A 19771-nucleotide genomic window follows, 5' to 3' on the forward strand; every position below is an offset into this window, starting at 1 on the left:
TCAGTGTTCTGCCTCCAACCCCTTCAGCAACATGACCAGCCTATACTACAAACTGATCGTCAACTGTGAGTAGGCATTAACAAGTTCAACTTTGACCCCATTGCCTTTGGTGGAATCTTTGAGAACGTAATTTATTAATATTGTAGTAAAGCCAACGTGATGGTTTGTATCCCACCTCTCATCTGACATATGTTGATGACGTTTGACCTTTTGGCAAATTACAGATGTTGGTTTTTAATTCAAATGTGTCAAACTCATTCCACAGAAGGCTGAGTGTCAGCTGGTTTTTCGATCCTCCCTTGATCTTGATTGATGTAATAACGTACTTTATTAGTAAGGAAATCCCCAAACATGGCTGTCTAGGTCTTATTTGAATGGAAAAAACAAAAACCAGCAGACACTAGGAACTCCATGGAAGGAGTTTGCCACCCCTGGTCTAACTGATTGTCTTTTGAATCATAGATGGACCGGAGATGCCAATAATAACAGGACCAGCATTAGGAGAAACAGGACACAGCGTGAACTTCAACTGCTCAGCTTCCTCTCAGCCTCTCAGCCAGTTCAGCTGGTTCTTCAATGGCTCCCAGGTGGCAACTGGCTCAAAGTATGATACTGGCCCACTGACCTTAGCCAGTAATGGGGAGTACACCTGTGTGGCCTTCAACAACATCACTGTCAGAAACAGCACTGTCACCAAGATGCTCACTGTCGTTGGTTAGTCAGTAATTGCTACTTAAAATCAAGGGGAAACATGTCTTTACTTTGTGTTTGTTTGGTTTTAGAGTCAACATACGTGCTGTTGAACCTACAGTATAATAAGATGGAAGTTGAGATAAAAGTGCTGAAAAACCCTTTGATATGCTTCCACAGCAACAGTGACCATGACCATGGTGAAAGTCATTGGAGCCCAGCCAATACTGAACGAGAGATTCTCTCTGACCTGTGGCACCGCTGGAACGGTTTACTCCATTCAGTGGATGAGGAACGGCTGGCCTCTGTATGCTGACAACAGAACAGACTTCTCTATGAACAACAATACACTGACATTCAACTCTGTCCAGCATTCTGACAAAGGAGACTATCAGTGTTCTGCCTCCAACCCCTTCAGCAACATGACCAGCCTATACTACAAACTGATCGTCAACTGTGAGTAGGCATTAACAAGTTCAACTTTGACCCCATTGCCTTTGGTGGAATCTTTGAGAACGTAATTTATTAATATTGTAGTAAAGCCAACGTGATGGTTTGTATCCCACCTCTCATCTGACACATGTTGATGACATTTGACCTTTTGGCAAATTACAGATGTTGGTTTTTAATTCAAATGTGTCAAACTCATTCCACAGAAGGCTGAGTGTCAGCTGGTTTTTCGATCCTCCCTTGATCTTGATTGATGTAATAACGTACTTTATTAGTAAGGAAATCCCCAAACATGGCTGTCTAGGTCTTATTTGAATGGAAAAAACAAAAACCAGCAGACACTAGGAACTCCATGGAAGGAGTTTGCCACCCCTGGTCTAACTGATTGTCTTTTGAATCATAGATGGACCGGAGATGCCAATAATTACAGGACCAGCATTAGGAGAAACAGGACACAGCGTGACCTTCAACTGCTCAGCTTCCTCTCAGCCTCTCAGCCAGTTCAGCTGGTTCTTCAATGGCTCCCAGGTGGCAACTGGCTCAAAGTATGATACTGGCCCACTGACTTTAGCCAGTCATGGGGAGTACACCTGTGTGGCCTTCAACAACATCACTGTCAGAAACAGCACTGTCTCCAAGATGCTCACTGTCGTTGGTGAGTCAGTAATTGCTACTTAAAATCAAGGGGAAACATGTCTTTACTTTGTGTTTGTTTGGTTTTAGAGTCAACATACGTGCTGTTGAACCTACAGTATAATAAGATGGAAGTTGAGATAAAAGTGCTGAAAAACCCTTTGATATGCTTCCACAGCAACAGTGACCATGACCATGGTGAAAGTCATTGGAGCCCAGCCAATCCTGAACGAGAGATTCTCTCTGACCTGTGGCACCGCTGGAACGGTTTACTCCATTCAGTGGATGAGGAACGGCTGGCCTCTGTATGCTGACAACAGAACAGACTTCTCTATGAACAACAATACACTGACATTCAACTCTGTCCAGCATTCTGACAAAGGAGACTATCAGTGTTCTGCCTCCAACCCCTTCAGCAACATGACCAGCCCATACTACAAACTGATCGTCAACTGTGAGTAGGCATTAACAAGTTCAACTTTGACCCCATTGCCTTTGGTGGAATCTTTGAGAACTTCATTCATTCATATTGTAGTAAAGCCAACGTGATGGTTTGTATCCCACCTCTCATCTGACATATGTTGATGACGTTTGACCTTTTGGCAAATTACAGATGTTGGTTTTTAATTCAAATGTGTCAAACTCATTCCACAGAAGGCTGAGTGTCAGCTGGTTTTTCGATCCTCCCTTGATCTTGATTGATGTAATAACGTACTTTATTAGTAAGGAAATCCCCAAACATGGCTGTCTAGGTCTTATTTGAATGGAAAAAACAAAAACCAGCAGACACTAGGAACTCCATGGAAGGAGTTTGCCACCCCTGGTCTAACTGATTGTCTTTTGAATCATAGATGGACCGGAGATGCCAATAATTACAGGACCAGCATTAGGAGAAACAGGACACAGCGTGACCTTCAACTGCTCAGCTTCCTCTCAGCCTCTCAGCCAGTTCAGCTGGTTCTTCAATGGCTCCCAGGTGGCAACTGGCTCAAAGTATGATACTGGCCCACTGACTTTAGCCAGTCATGGGGTGTACACCTGTGTGGCCTTCAACAACATCACTGTCAGAAACAGCACTGTCACCAAGATGCTCACTGTCGTTGGTGAGTCAGTAATTGCTACTTAAAATCAAGGGGAAACATGTCTTTACTTTGTGTTTGTTTGGTTTTAGAGTCAACATACGTGCTGTTGAACCTACAGTATAATAAGATGGAAGTTGAGATAAAAGTGCTGAAAAACCCTTTGATATGCTTCCACAGCAACAGTGACCATGACCATGGTGAAAGTCATTGGAGCCCAGCCAATCCTGAACGAGAGATTCTCTCTGACCTGTGGCACCGCTGGAACGGTTTACTCCATTCAGTGGATGAGGAACGGCTGGCCTCTGTATGCTGACAACAGAACAGACTTCTCTATGAACAACAATACACTGACATTCAACTCTGTCCAGCATTCTGACAAAGGAGACTATCAGTGTTCTGCCTCCAACCCCTTCAGCAACATGACCAGCCCATACTACAAACTGATCGTCAACTGTGAGTAGGCATTAACAAGTTCAACTTTGACCCCATTGCCTTTGGTGGAATCTTTGAGAACTTCATTCATTAATATTGTAGTAAAGCCAACGTGATGGTTTGTATCCCACCTCTCATCTGACATATGTTGATGACGTTTGACCTTTTGGCAAATTACAGATGTAAGGTTTTTAATTCAAATGTGTCAAACTCATTCCACAGAAGGCTGAGTGTCAGCTGGTTTTTCGATCCTCCCTTGATCTTGATTGATGTAATAACGTACTTTATTAGTAAGGAAATCCCCAAACATGGCTGTCTAGGTCTTATTTGAATGGAAAAAACAAAAACCAGCAGACACTAGGAACTCCATGGAAGGAGTTTGCCACCCCTGGTCTAACTGATTGTCTTTTGAATCATAGATGGACCGGAGATGCCAATAATAACAGGACCAGCATTAGGAGAAACAGGACACAGCGTGACCTTCAACTGCTCAGCTTCCTCTCAGCCTCTCAGCCAGTTCAGCTGGTTCTTCAATGGCTCCCAGGTGGCAACTGGCTCAAAGTATGATACTGGCCCACTGACTTTAGCCAGTCATGGGGTGTACACCTGTGTGGCCTTCAACAACATCACTGTCAGAAACAGCACTGTCACCAAGATGCTCACTGTCGTTGGTGAGTCAGTAATTGCTACTTAAAATCAAGGGGAAACATGTCTTTACTTGGTGTTTGTTTGGTTTTAGAGTCAACATACGTGCTGTTGAACCTACAGTATAATAAGATGGAAGTTGAGATAAAAGTGCTGAAAAACCCTTTGATCTGCTTCCACAGCAACAGTGACCATGACCATGGTGAAAGTCATTGGAGCCCAGCCAATACTGAACGAGAGATTCTCTCTGACCTGTGGCACCGCTGGAACGGTTTACTCCATTCAGTGGATGAGGAACGGCTGGCCTCTGTATGCTGACAACAGAACAGACTTCTCTATGAACAACAATACACTGACCTTCAACTCTGTCCAGCATTCTGACAAAGGAGACTATCAGTGTTCTGCCTCCAACCCCTTCAGCAACATGACCAGCCTATACTACAAACTGATCGTCAACTGTGAGTAGGCATTAACAAGTTCAACTTTGACCCCATTGCCTTTGGTGGAATCTTTGAGAACGTAATTTATTAATATTGTAGTAAAGCCAACGTGATGGTTTGTATCCCACCTCTCATCTGACATATGTTGATGACGTTTGACCTTTTGGCAAATTACAGATGTAAGGTTTTTAATTCAAATGTGTCAAACTCATTCCACAGAAGGCTGAGTGTCAGCTGGTTTTTCGATCCTCCCTTGATCTTGATTGATGTAATAACGTACTTTATTAGTAAGGAAATCCCCAAACATGGCTGTCTAGGTCTTATTTGAATGGAAAAAACAAAAACCAGCAGACACTAGGAACTCCATGGAAGGAGTTTGCCACCCCTGGTCTAACTGATTGTCTTTTGAATCATAGATGGACCGGAGATGCCAATAATTACAGGACCAGCATTAGGAGAAACAGGACACAGCGTGACCTTCAACTGCTCAGCTTCCTCTCAGCCTCTCAGCCAGTTCAGCTGGTTCTTCAATGGCTCCCAGGTGGCAACTGGCTCAAAGTATGATACTGGCCCACTGACTTTAGCCAGTCATGGGGTGTACACCTGTGTGGCCTTCAACAACATCACTGTCAGAAACAGCACTGTCACCAAGATGCTCACTGTCGTTGGTGAGTCAGTAATTGCTACTTAAAATCAAGGGGAAACATGTCTTTACTTTGTGTTTGTTTGGTTTTAGAGTCAACATACGTGCTGTTGAACCTACAGTATAATAAGATGGAAGTTGAGATAAAAGTGCTGAAAAACCCTTTGATATGCTTCCACAGCAACAGTGACCATGACCATGGTGAAAGTCATTGGAGCCCAGCCAATCCTGAACGAGAGATTCTCTCTGACCTGTGGCACCGCTGGAACGGTTTACTCCATTCAGTGGATGAGGAACGGCTGGCCTCTGTATGCTGACAACAGAACAGACTTCTCTATGAACAACAATACACTGACATTCAACTCTGTCCAGCATTCTGACAACGGAGACTATCAGTGTTCTGCCTCCAACCCCTTCAGCAACATGACCAGCCCATACTACAAACTGATCGTCAACTGTGAGTAGGCATTAACAAGTTCAACTTTGACCCCATTGCCTTTGGTGGAATCTTTGAGAACTTCATTTATTAATATTGTAGTAAAGCCAACGTGATGGTTTGTATCCCACCTCTCATCTGACATATGTTGATGACGTTTGACCTTTTGGCAAATTACAGATGTTGGTTTTTAATTCAAATGTGTCAAACTCATTCCACAGAAGGCTGAGTGTCAGCTGGTTTTTCGATCCTCCCTTGATCTTGATTGATGTAATAACGTACTTTATTAGTAAGGAAATCCCCAAACATGGCTGTCTAGGTCTTATTTGAATGGAAAAAACAAAAACCAGCAGACACTAGGAACTCCATGGAAGGAGTTTGCCACCCCTGGTCTAACTGATTGTCTTTTGAATCATAGATGGACCGGAGATGCCAATAATTACAGGACCAGCATTAGGAGAAACAGGACACAGCGTGACCTTCAACTGCTCAGCTTCCTCTCAGCCTCTCAGCCAGTTCAGCTGGTTCTTCAATGGCTCCCAGGTGGCAACTGGCTCAAAGTATGATACTGGCCCACTGACTTTAGCCAGTCATGGGGTGTACACCTGTGTGGCCTTCAACAACATCACTGTCAGAAACAGCACTGTCACCAAGATGCTCACTGTCGTTGGTGAGTCAGTAATTGCTACTTAAAATCAAGGGGAAACATGTCTTTACTTTGTGTTTGTTTGGTTTTAGAGTCAACATACGTGCTGTTGAACCTACAGTATAATAAGATGGAAGTTGAGATAAAAGTGCTGAAAAACCCTTTGATCTGCTTCCACAGCAACAGTGACCATGACCATGGTGAAAGTCATTGGAGCCCAGCCAATACTGAACGAGAGATTCTCTCTGACCTGTGGCACCGCTGGAACGGTTTACTCCATTCAGTGGATGAGGAACGGCTGGCCTCTGTATGCTGACAACAGAACAGACTTCTCTATGAACAACAATACACTGACCTTCAACTCTGTCCAGCATTCTGACAAAGGAGACTATCAGTGTTCTGCCTCCAACCCCTTCAGCAACATGACCAGCCTATACTACAAACTGATCGTCAACTGTGAGTAGGCATTAACAAGTTCAACTTTGACCCCATTGCCTTTGGTGGAATCTTTGAGAACGTAATTTATTAATATTGTAGTAAAGCCAACGTGATGGTTTGTATCCCACCTCTCATCTGACATATGTTGATGACGTTTGACCTTTTGGCAAATTACAGATGTAAGGTTTTTAATTCAAATGTGTCAAACTCATTCCACAGAAGGCTGAGTGTCAGCTGGTTTTTCGATCCTCCCTTGATCTTGATTGATGTAATAACGTACTTTATTAGTAAGGAAATCCCCAAACATGGCTGTCTAGGTCTTATTTGAATGGAAAAAACAAAAACCAGCAGACACTAGGAACTCCATGGAAGGAGTTTGCCACCCCTGGTCTAACTGATTGTCTTTTGAATCATAGATGGACCGGAGATGCCAATAATTACAGGACCAGCATTAGGAGAAACAGGACACAGCGTGACCTTCAACTGCTCAGCTTCCTCTCAGCCTCTCAGCCAGTTCAGCTGGTTCTTCAATGGCTCCCAGGTGGCAACTGGCTCAAAGTATGATACTGGCCCACTGACTTTAGCCAGTCATGGGGTGTACACCTGTGTGGCCTTCAACAACATCACTGTCAGAAACAGCACTGTCACCAAGATGCTCACTGTCGTTGGTGAGTCAGTAATTGCTACTTAAAATCAAGGGGAAACATGTCTTTACTTTGTGTTTGTTTGGTTTTAGAGTCAACATACGTGCTGTTGAACCTACAGTATAATAAGATGGAAGTTGAGATAAAAGTGCTGAAAAACCCTTTGATATGCTTCCACAGCAACAGTGACCATGACCATGGTGAAAGTCATTGGAGCCCAGCCAATCCTGAACGAGAGATTCTCTCTGACCTGTGGCACCGCTGGAACGGTTTACTCCATTCAGTGGATGAGGAACGGCTGGCCTCTGTATGCTGACAACAGAACAGACTTCTCTATGAACAACAATACACTGACATTCAACTCTGTCCAGCATTCTGACAAAGGAGACTATCAGTGTTCTGCCTCCAACCCCTTCAGCAACATGACCAGCCCATACTACAAACTGATCGTCAACTGTGAGTAGGCATTAACAAGTTCAACTTTGACCCCATTGCCTTTGGTGGAATCTTTGAGAACTTCATTCATTAATATTGTAGTAAAGCCAACGTGATGGTTTGTATCCCACCTCTCATCTGACATATGTTGATGACGTTTGACCTTTTGGCAAATTACAGATGTTGGTTTTTAATTCAAATGTGTCAAACTCATTCCACAGAAGGCTGAGTGTCAGCTGGTTTTTCGATCCTCCCTTGATCTTGATTGATGTAATAACGTACTTTATTAGTAAGGAAATCCCCAAACATAGCTGTCTAGGTCTTATTTGAATGGAAAAAACAAAAACCAGCAGACACTAGGAACTCCATGGAAGGAGTTTGCCACCCCTGGTCTAACTGATTGTCTTTTGAATCATAGATGGACCGGAGATGCCAATAATAACAGGACCAGCATTAGGAGAAACAGGACACAGCGTGACCTTCAACTGCTCAGCTTCCTCTCAGCCTCTCAGCCAGTTCAGCTGGTTCTTCAATGGCTCCCAGGTGGCAACTGGCTCAAAGTATGATACTGGCCCACTGACTTTAGCCAGTCATGGGGTGTACACCTGTGTGGCCTTCAACAACATCACTGTCAGAAACAGCACTGTCACCAAGATGCTCACTGTCGTTGGTGAGTCAGTAATTGCTACTTAAAATCAAGGGGAAACATGTCTTTACTTGGTGTTTGTTTGGTTTTAGAGTCAACATACGTGCTGTTGAACCTACAGTATAATAAGATGGAAGTTGAGATAAAAGTGCTGAAAAACCCTTTGATATGCTTCCACAGCAACAGTGACCATGACCATGGTGAAAGTCATTGGAGCCCAGCCAATACTGAACGAGAGATTCTCTCTGACCTGTGGCACCGCTGGAACGGTTTACTCCATTCAGTGGATGAGGAACGGCTGGCCTCTGTATGCTGACAACAGAACAGACTTCTCTATGAACAACAATACACTGACCTTCAACTCTGTCCAGCATTCTGACAAAGGAGACTATCAGTGTTCTGCCTCCAACCCCTTCAGCAACATGACCAGCCTATACTACAAACTGATCGTCAACTGTGAGTAGGCATTAACAAGTTCAACTTTGACCCCATTGCCTTTGGTGGAATCTTTGAGAACGTAATTTATTAATATTGTAGTAAAGCCAACGTGATGGTTTGTATCCCACCTCTCATCTGACATATGTTGATGACGTTTGACCTTTTGGCAAATTACAGATGTAAGGTATTTAATTCAAATGTGTCAAACTCATTCCACAGAAGGCTGAGTGTCAGCTGGTTTTTCGATCCTCCCTTGATCTTGATTGATGTAATAACGTACTTTATTAGTAAGGAAATCCCCAAACATGGCTGTCTAGGTCTTATTTGAATGGAAAAAACAAAAACCAGCAGACACTAGGAACTCCATGGAAGGAGTTTGCCACCCCTGGTCTAACTGATTGTCTTTTGAATCATAGATGGACCGGAGATGCCAATAATAACAGGACCAGCATTAGGAGAAACAGGACACAGCGTGACCTTCAACTGCTCAGCTTCCTCTCAGCCTCTCAGCCAGTTCAGCTGGTTCTTCAATGGCTCCCAGGTGGCAACTGGCTCAAAGTATGATACTGGCCCACTGACTTTAGCCAGTCATGGGGTGTACACCTGTGTGGCCTTCAACAACATCACTGTCAGAAACAGCACTGTCACCAAGATGCTCACTGTCGTTGGTGAGTCAGTAATTGCTACTTAAAATCAAAGGGAAACATGTCTTTACTTGGTGTTTGTTTGGTTTTAGAGTCAACATACGTGCTGTTGAACCTACAGTATAATAAGATGGAAGTTGAGATAAAAGTGCTGAAAAACCCTTTGATATGCTTCCACAGCAACAGTGACCATGACCATGGTGAAAGTCATTGGAGCCCAGCCAATACTGAACGAGAGATTCTCTCTGACCTGTGGCACCGCTGGAACGGTTTACTCCATTCAGTGGATGAGGAACGGCTGGCCTCTGTATGCTGACAACAGAACAGACTTCTCTATGAACAACAATACACTGACCTTCAACTCTGTCCAGCATTCTGACAAAGGAGACTATCAGTGTTCTGCCTCCAACCCCTTCAGCAACATGACCAGCCTATACTACAAACTGATCGTCAACTGTGAGTAGGCATTAACAAGTTCAACTTTGACCCCATTGCCTTTGGTGGAATCTTTGAGAACGTAATTTATTAATATTGTAGTAAAGCCAACGTGATGGTTTGTATCCCACCTCTCATCTGACATATGTTGATGACGTTTGACCTTTTGGCAAATTACAGATGTAAGGTATTTAATTCAAATGTGTCAAACTCATTCCACAGAAGGCTGAGTGTCAGCTGGTTTTTCGATCCTCCCTTGATCTTGATTGATGTAATAACGTACTTTATTAGTAAGGAAATCCCCAAACATGGCTGTCTAGGTCTTATTTGAATGGAAAAAACAAAAACCAGCAGACACTAGGAACTCCATGGAAGGAGTTTGCCACCCCTGGTCTAACTGATTGTCTTTTGAATCATAGATGGACCGGAGATGCCAATAATAACAGGACCAGCATTAGGAGAAACAGGACACAGCGTGACCTTCAACTGCTCAGCTTCCTCTCAGCCTCTCAGCCAGTTCAGCTGGTTCTTCAATGGCTCCCAGGTGGCAACTGGCTCAAAGTATGATACTGGCCCACTGACTTTAGCCAGTCATGGGGTGTACACCTGTGTGGCCTTCAACAACATCACTGTCAGAAACAGCACTGTCACCAAGATGCTCACTGTCGTTGGTGAGTCAGTAATTGCTACTTAAAATCAAGGGGAAACATGTCTTTACTTTGTGTTTGTTTGGTTTTAGAGTCAACATACGTGCTGTTGATCCTACAGTATAATAAGATGGAAGTTGAGATAAAAGTGCTGAAAAACCCTTTGATATGCTTCCACAGCAACAGTGACCATGACCATGGTGAAAGTCATTGGAGCCCAGCCAATCCTGAACGAGAGATTCTCTCTGACCTGTGGCACCGCTGGAACGGTTTACTCCATTCAGTGGATGAGGAACGGCTGGCCTCTGTATGCTGACAACAGAACAGACTTCTCTATGAACAACAATACACTGACATTCAACTCTGTCCAGCATTCTGACAACGGAGACTATCAGTGTTCTGCCTCCAACCCCTTCAGCAACATGACCAGCCCATACTACAAACTGATCGTCAACTGTGAGTAGGCATTAACAAGTTCAACTTTGACCCCATTGCCTTTGGTGGAATCTTTGAGAACGTAATTTATTAATATTGTAGTAAAGCCAACGTGATGGTTTGTATCCCACCTCTCATCTGACATATGTTGATGACGTTTGACCTTTTGGCAAATTACAGATGTAAGGTTTTTAATTCAAATGTGTCAAACTCATTCCACAGAAGGCTGAGTGTCAGCTGGTTTTTCGATCCTCCCTTGATCTTGATTGATGTAATAACGTACTTTATTAGTAAGGAAATCCCCAAACATGGCTGTCTAGGTCTTATTTGAATGGAAAAAACAAAAACCAGCAGACACTAGGAACTCCATGGAAGGAGTTTGCCACCCCTGGTCTAACTGATTGTCTTTTGAATCATAGATGGACCGGAGATGCCAATAATTACAGGACCAGCATTAGGAGAAACAGGACACAGCGTGACCTTCAACTGCTCAGCTTCCTCTCAGCCTCTCAGCCAGTTCAGCTGGTTCTTCAATGGCTCCCAGGTGGCAACTGGCTCAAAGTATGATACTGGCCCACTGACTTTAGCCAGTCATGGGGTGTACACCTGTGTGGCCTTCAACAACATCACTGTCAGAAACAGCACTGTCACCAAGATGCTCACTGTCGTTGGTGAGTCAGTAATTGCTACTTAAAATCAAGGGGAAACATGTCTTTACTTTGTGTTTGTTTGGTTTTAGAGTCAACATACGTGCTGTTGAACCTACAGTATAATAAGATGGAAGTTGAGATAAAAGTGCTGAAAAACCCTTTGATATGCTTCCACAGCAACAGTGACCATGACCATGGTGAAAGTCATTGGAGCCCAGCCAATCCTGAACGAGAGATTCTCTCTGACCTGTGGCACCGCTGGAACGGTTTACTCCATTCAGTGGATGAGGAACGGCTGGCCTCTGTATGCTGACAACAGAACAGACTTCTCTATGAACAACAATACACTGACATTCAACTCTGTCCAGCATTCTGACAAAGGAGACTATCAGTGTTCTGCCTCCAACCCCTTCAGCAACATGACCAGCCCATACTACAAACTGATCGTCAACTGTGAGTAGGCATTAACAAGTTCAACTTTGACCCCATTGCCTTTGGTGGAATCTTTGAGAACTTCATTCATTAATATTGTAGTAAAGCCAACGTGATGGTTTGTATCCCACCTCTCATCTGACATATGTTGATGACGTTTGACCTTTTGGCAAATTACAGATGTTGGTTTTTAATTCAAATGTGTCAAACTCATTCCACAGAAGGCTGAGTGTCAGCTGGTTTTTCGATCCTCCCTTGATCTTGATTGATGTAATAACGTACTTTATTAGTAAGGAAATCCCCAAACATGGCTGTCTAGGTCTTATTTGAATGGAAAAAACAAAAACCAGCAGACACTAGGAACTCCATGGAAGGAGTTTGCCACCCCTGGTCTAACTGATTGTCTTTTGAATCATAGATGGACCGGAGATGCCAATAATTACAGGACCAGCATTAGGAGAAACAGGACACAGCGTGGCCTTCAACTGCTCAGCTTCCTCTCAGCCTCTCAGCCAGTTCAGCTGGTTCTTCAATGGCTCCCAGGTGGCAACTGGCTCAAAGTATGATACTGGCCCACTGACTTTAGCCAGTCATGGGGTGTACACCTGTGTGGCCTTCAACAACATCACTGTCAGAAACAGCACTGTCACCAAGATGCTCACTGTCGTTGGTGAGTCAGTAATTGCTACTTAAAATCAAGGGGAAACATGTCTTTACTTTGTGTTTGTTTGGTTTTAGAGTCAACATACGTGCTGTTGAACCTACAGTATAATAAGATGGAAGTTGAGATAAAAGTGCTGAAAAACCCTTTGATATGCTTCCACAGCAACAGTGACCATGACCATGGTGAAAGTCATTGGAGCCCAGCCAATCCTGAACGAGAGATTCTCTCTGACCTGTGGCACCGCTGGAACGGTTTACTCCATTCAGTGGATGAGGAACGGCTGGCCTCTGTATGCTGACAACAGAACAGACTTCTCTATGAACAACAATACACTGACCTTCAACTCTGTCCAGCATTCTGACAAAGGAGACTATCAGTGTTCTGCCTCCAACCCCTTCAGCAACATGACCAGCCTATACTACAAACTGATCGTCAACTGTGAGTAGGCATTAACAAGTTCAACTTTGACCCCATTGCCTTTGGTGGAATCTTTGAGAACGTAATTTATTAATATTGTAGTAAAGCCAACGTGATGGTTTGTATCCCACCTCTCATCTGACATATGTTGATGACGTTTGACCTTTTGGCAAATTACAGATGTAAGGTATTTAATTCAAATGTGTCAAACTCATTCCACAGAAGGCTGAGTGTCAGCTGGTTTTTCGATCCTCCCTTGATCTTGATTGATGTAATAACGTACTTTATTAGTAAGGAAATCCCCAAACATGGCTGTCTAGGTCTTATTTGAATGGAAAAAACAAAAACCAGCAGACACTAGGAACTCCATGGAAGGAGTTTGCCACCCCTGGTCTAACTGATTGTCTTTTGAATCATAGATGGACCGGAGATGCCAATAATAACAGGACCAGCATTAGGAGAAACAGGACACAGCGTGACCTTCAACTGCTCAGCTTCCTCTCAGCCTCTCAGCCAGTTCAGCTGGTTCTTCAATGGCTCCCAGGTGGCAACTGGCTCAAAGTATGATACTGGCCCACTGACTTTAGCCAGTCATGGGGTGTACACCTGTGTGGCCTTCAACAACATCACTGTCAGAAACAGCACTGTCACCAAGATGCTCACTGTCGTTGGTGAGTCAGTAATTGCTACTTAAAATCAAGGGGAAACATGTCTTTACTTTGTGTTTGTTTGGTTTTAGAGTCAACATACGTGCTGTTGAACCTACAGTATAATAAGATGGAAGTTGAGATAAAAGTGCTGAAAAACCCTTTGATATGCTTCCACAGCAACAGTGACCATGACCATGGTGAAAGTCATTGGAGCCCAGCCAATCCTGAACGAGAGATTCTCTCTGACCTGTGGCACCGCTGGAACGGTTTACTCCATTCAGTGGATGAGGAACGGCTGGCCTCTGTATGCTGACAACAGAACAGACTTCTCTATGAACAACAATACACTGACATTCAACTCTGTCCAGCATTCTGACAAAGGAGACTATCAGTGTTCTGCCTCCAACCCCTTCAGCAACATGACCAGCCCATACTACAAACTGATCGTCAACTGTGAGTAGGCATTAACAAGTTCAACTTTGACCCCATTGCCTTTGGTGGAATCTTTGAGAACTTCATTCATTAATATTGTAGTAAAGCCAACGTGATGGTTTGTATCCCACCTCTCATCTGACATATGTTGATGACGTTTGACCTTTTGGCAAATTACAGATGTTGGTTTTTAATTCAAATGTGTCAAACTCATTCCACAGAAGGCTGAGTGTCAGCTGGTTTTTCGATCCTCCCTTGATCTTGATTGATGTAATAACGTACTTTATTAGTAAGGAAATCCCCAAACATGGCTGTCTAGGTCTTATTTGAATGGAAAAAACAAAAACCAGCAGACACTAGGAACTCCATGGAAGGAGTTTGCCACCCCTGGTCTAACTGATTGTCTTTTGAATCATAGATGGACCGGAGATGCCAATAATTACAGGACCAGCATTAGGAGAAACAGGACACAGCGTGGCCTTCAACTGCTCAGCTTCCTCTCAGCCTCTCAGCCAGTTCAGCTGGTTCTTCAATGGCTCCCAGGTGGCAACTGGCTCAAAGTATGATACTGGCCCACTGACTTTAGCCAGTCATGGGGTGTACACCTGTGTGGCCTTCAACAACATCACTGTCAGAAACAGCACTGTCACCAAGATGCTCACTGTCGTTGGTGAGTCAGTAATTGCTACTTAAAATCAAGGGGAAACATGTCTTTACTTTGTGTTTGTTTGGTTTTAGAGTCAACATACGTGCTGTTGAACCTACAGTATAATAAGATGGAAGTTGAGATAAAAGTGCTGAAAAACCCTTTGATATGCTTCCACAGCAACAGTGACCATGACCATGGTGAAAGTCATTGGAGCCCAGCCAATCCTGAACGAGAGATTCTCTCTGACCTGTGGCACCGCTGGAACGGTTTACTCCATTCAGTGGATGAGGAACGGCTGGCCTCTGTATGCTGACAACAGAACAGACTTCTCTATGAACAACAATACACTGACCTTCAACTCTGTCCAGCATTCTGACAAAGGAGACTATCAGTGTTCTGCCTCCAACCCCTTCAGCAACATGACCAGCCCATACTACAAACTGATCGTCAACTGTGAGTAGGCATTAACAAGTTCAACTTTGACCCCATTGCCTTTGGTGGAATCTTTGAGAACGTAATTTATTAATATTGTAGTAAAGCCAACGTGATGGTTTGTATCCCACCTCTCATCTGACATATGTTGATGACGTTTGACCTTTGGCAAATTACAGATGTTGGTTTTTAATTCAAATGTGTCAAACTCATTCCACGGAAGGCTGAGTGTCTTCGGGTTATTTGATCCTCCCTTGAACTTGCTTGATGTATAAATTTATTTTATTAGTAAGGCATTTCCCAAATCTGGTTCTCTAGGTCTTATTAGAATGGAAAAAACAAAAACCAGCAGACACTAGGAACTCCATGGAAGGAGTTTGCCACCCCTGGTCTAACTGATTGTCTTTTGAATCATAGATGGACCGGAGATGCCAATAATAACAGGACCAGCATTAGGAGAAACAGGACACAGCGTGACCTTCAACTGCTCAGCTTCCTCTCAGCCTCTCAGCCAGTTCAGCTGGTTCTTCAATGGCTCCCAGGTGGCAACTGGCTCAAAGTATGATACTGGCCCACTGACTTTAGCCAGTCATGGGGTGTACACCTGTGTGGCCTTCAACAACATCACTGTCAGAAACAGCACTGTCACCAAGATGCTCACTGTCGTTGGTGAGTCAGTAATTGCTACTTAAAATCAAGGGGAAACATGTCTTTACTTGGTGTTTGTTTGGTTTTAGAGTCAACATACGTGCTGTTGAACCTACAGTATAATAAGATGGAAGTTGAGATAAAAGTGCTGAAAAACCCTTTGATATGCTTCCACAGCAACAGTGACCATGACCATGGTGAAAGTCATTGGAGCCCAGCCAATACTGAACGAGAGATTCTCTCTGACCTGTGGCACCGCTGGAACGGTTTACTCCATTCAGTGGATGAGGAACGGCTGGCCTCTGTATGCTGACAACAGAACAGACTTCTCTATGAACAACAATACACTGACATTCAACTCATTACAGCATTCTGACAACGGAGACTATCAGTGTTCTGCCTCCAACCCCTTCAGCAACATGACCAGCCCATACTACAAACTGATCGTCAACTGTGAGTAGGCATTAACAAGTTCAACTTTGACCCCATTGCCTTTGGTGGAATCGTTGAGAACTTCATTCATTAATATTGTAGTAAAGCCAACGTGATGGTTTGTATCCCACCTCTCATCTGACATATGTTGATGACGTTTGACCTTTTGGCAAATTACAGATGTTGGTTTTTAATTCAAATGTGTCAAACTCATTCCACAGAAGGCTGAGTGTCAGCTGGTTTTTCGATCCTCCCTTGATCTTGATTGATGTAATAACGTACTTTATTAGTAAGGAAATCCCCAAACATGGCTGTCTAGGTCTTATTTGAATGGAAAAAACAAAAACCAGCAGACACTAGGAACTCCATGGAAGGAGTTTGCCACCCCTGGTCTAACTGATTGTCTTTTGAATCATAGATGGACCGGAGATGCCAATAATTACAGGACCAGCATTAGGAGAAACAGGACACAGCGTGACCTTCAACTGCTCAGCTTCCTCTCAGCCTCTCAGCCAGTTCAGCTGGTTCTTCAATGGCTCCCAGGTGGCAACTGGCTCAAAGTATCATACTGGCCCACTGACTTTAGCCAGTCATGGGGTGTACACCTGTGTGGCCTTCAACAACATCACTGTCAGAAACAGCACTGTCACCAAGATGCTCACTGTCGTTGGTGAGTCAGTAATTGCTACTTAAAATCAAGGGGAAACATGTCTTTACTTTGTGTTTGTTTGGTTTTAGAGTCAACATACGTGCTGTTGAACCTACAGTATAATAAGATGGAAGTTGAGATAAAAGTGCTGAAAAACCCTTTGATATGCTTCCACAGCAACAGTGACCATGACCATGGTGAAAGTCATTGGAGCCCAGCCAATCCTGAACGAGAGATTCTCTCTGACCTGTGGCACCGCTGGAACGGTTTACTCCATTCAGTGGATGAGGAACGGCTGGCCTCTGTATGCTGACAACAGAACAGACTTCTCTATGAACAACAATACACTGACATTCAACTCATTACAGCATTCTGACAACGGAGACTATCAGTGTTCTGCCTCCAACCCCTTCAGCAACATGACCAGCCCATACTACAAACTGATCGTCAACTGTGAGTAGGCATTAACAAGTTCAACTTTGACCCCATTGCCTTTGGTGGAATCGTTGAGAACTTCATTCATTAATATTGTAGTAAAGCCAACGTGATGGTTTGTATCCCACCTCTCATCTGACATATGTTGATGACGTTTGACCTTTTGGCAAATTACAGATGTTGGTTTTTAATTCAAATGTGTCAAACTCATTCCACAGAAGGCTGAGTGTCAGCTGGTTTTTCGATCCTCCCTTGATCTTGATTGATGTAATAACGTACTTTATTAGTAAGGAAATCCCCAAACATGGCTGTCTAGGTCTTATTTGAATGGAAAAAACAAAAACCAGCAGACACTAGGAACTCCATGGAAGGAGTTTGCCACCCCTGGTCTAACTGATTGTCTTTTGAATCATAGATGGACCGGAGATGCCAATAATTACAGGACCAGCATTAGGAGAAACAGGACACAGCGTGACCTTCAACTGCTCAGCTTCCTCTCAGCCTCTCAGCCAGTTCAGCTGGTTCTTCAATGGCTCCCAGGTGGCAACTGGCTCAAAGTATGATACTGGCCCACTGACTTTAGCCAGTCATGGGGTGTACACCTGTGTGGCCTTCAACAACATCACTGTCAGAAACAGCACTGTCACCAAGATGCTCACTGTCGTTGGTGAGTCAGTAATTGCTACTTAAAATCAAGGGGAAACATGTCTTTACTTTGTGTTTGTTTGGTTTTAGAGTCAACATACGTGCTGTTGAACCTACAGTATAATAAGATGGAAGTTGAGATAAAAGTGCTGAAAAACCCTTTGATATGCTTCCACAGCAACAGTGACCATGACCATGGTGAAAGTCATTGGAGCCCAGCCAATCCTGAACGAGAGATTCTCTCTGACCTGTGGCACCGCTGGAACGGTTTACTCCATTCAGTGGATGAGGAACGGCTGGCCTCTGTATGCTGACAACAGAACAGACTTCTCTATGAACAACAATACACTGACATTCAACTCTGTCCAGCATTCTGACAACGGAGACTATCAGTGTTCTGCCTCCAACCCCTTCAGCAACATGACCAGCCCATACTACAAACTGATCGTCAACTGTGAGTAGGCATTAACAAGTTCAACTTTGACCCCATTGCCTTTGGTGGAATCTTTGAGAACTTCATTTATTAATATTGTAGTAAAGCCAACGTGATGGTTTGTATCCCACCTCTCATCTGACATATGTTGATGACGTTTGACCTTTTGGCAAATTACAGATGTTGGTTTTTAATTCAAATGTGTCAAACTCATTCCACAGAAGGCTGAGTGTCAGCTGGTTTTTCGATCCTCCCTTGATCTTGATTGATGTAATAACGTACTTTATTCAGTAAGGAAATCCCCAAACATGGCTGTCTAGGTCTTATTTGAATGGAAAAAACAAAAACCAGCAGACACTAGGAACTCCATGGAAGGAGTTTGCCACCCCTGGTCTAACTGATTGTCTTTTGAATCATAGATGGACCGGAGATGCCAATAATTACAGGACCAGCATTAGGAGAAACAGGACACAGCGTGACCTTCAACTGCTCAGCTTCCTCTCAGCCTCTCAGCCAGTTCAGCTGGTTCTTCAATGGCTCCCAGGTGGCAACTGGCTCAAAGTATGATACTGGCCCACTGACTTTAGCCAGTCATGGGGTGTACACCTGTGTGGCCTTCAACAACATCACTGTCAGAAACAGCACTGTCACCAAGATGCTCACTGTCGTTGGTGAGTCAGTAATTGCTACTTAAAATCAAGGGGAAACATGTCTTTACTTTGTGTTTGTTTGGTTTTAGAGTCAACATACGTGCTGTTGAACCTACAGTATAATAAGATGGAAGTTGAGATAAAAGTGCTGAAAAACCCTTTGATATGCTTCCACAGCAACAGTGACCATGACCATGGTGAAAGTCATTGGAGCCCAGCCAATCCTGAACGAGAGATTCTCTCTGACCTGTGGCACCGCTGGAACGGTTTACTCCATTCAGTGGATGAGGAACGGCTGGCCTCTGTATGCTGACAACAGAACAGACTTCTCTATGAACAACAATACACTGACATTCAACTCTGTCCAGCATTCTGACAACGGAGACTATCAGTGTTCTGCCTCCAACCCCTTCAGCAACATGACCAGCCCATACTACAAACTGATCGTCAACTGTGAGTAGGCATTAACAAGTTCAACTTTGACCCCATTGCCTTTCGTGGAATCTTTGAGAACTTAATTTATTCATATTGTAGTAAACCCAACGTGATGGTTTGTATCCCACCTCTCATCTGACATATGTTGATGACGTTTGACCTTTTGGCAAATTACAGATGTTGGTTTTTAATTCAAATGTGTCAAACTCATTCCACAGAAGGCTGAGTGTCTTCGTGTTTTTTGATCCTCCCTTGAACT

At 43.7% G+C, this 19771-nt stretch overlaps 2 protein-coding genes across 2 annotated transcripts in view; both read left to right on the forward strand.

Annotated features, from left to right (window-relative positions):
- LOC139419179 (hemicentin-1-like) overlaps positions 1–19771 on the forward strand; it is a 117541-nt gene that overhangs the window by 46550 nt on the left and 51220 nt on the right. The window lies entirely within an intron of this gene.
- LOC139418800 (cell adhesion molecule CEACAM1-like) lies at positions 18217–19538 on the forward strand (the record flags this gene model as incomplete). The annotated part of the gene is made up of 4 exons (XM_071168515.1): positions 18217–18448; positions 18847–19098; positions 19255–19274; positions 19359–19538. Coding segments are annotated over 4 exons (684 nt in total), but the record flags the coding sequence as incomplete, so codon positions are not given.

The sequence above is a fragment of the Oncorhynchus clarkii genome, chromosome 2, assembly GCF_045791955.1.
Source record: "Oncorhynchus clarkii lewisi isolate Uvic-CL-2024 chromosome 2, UVic_Ocla_1.0, whole genome shotgun sequence".
Lineage (NCBI taxonomy): Eukaryota > Metazoa > Chordata > Actinopteri > Salmoniformes > Salmonidae > Oncorhynchus > Oncorhynchus clarkii.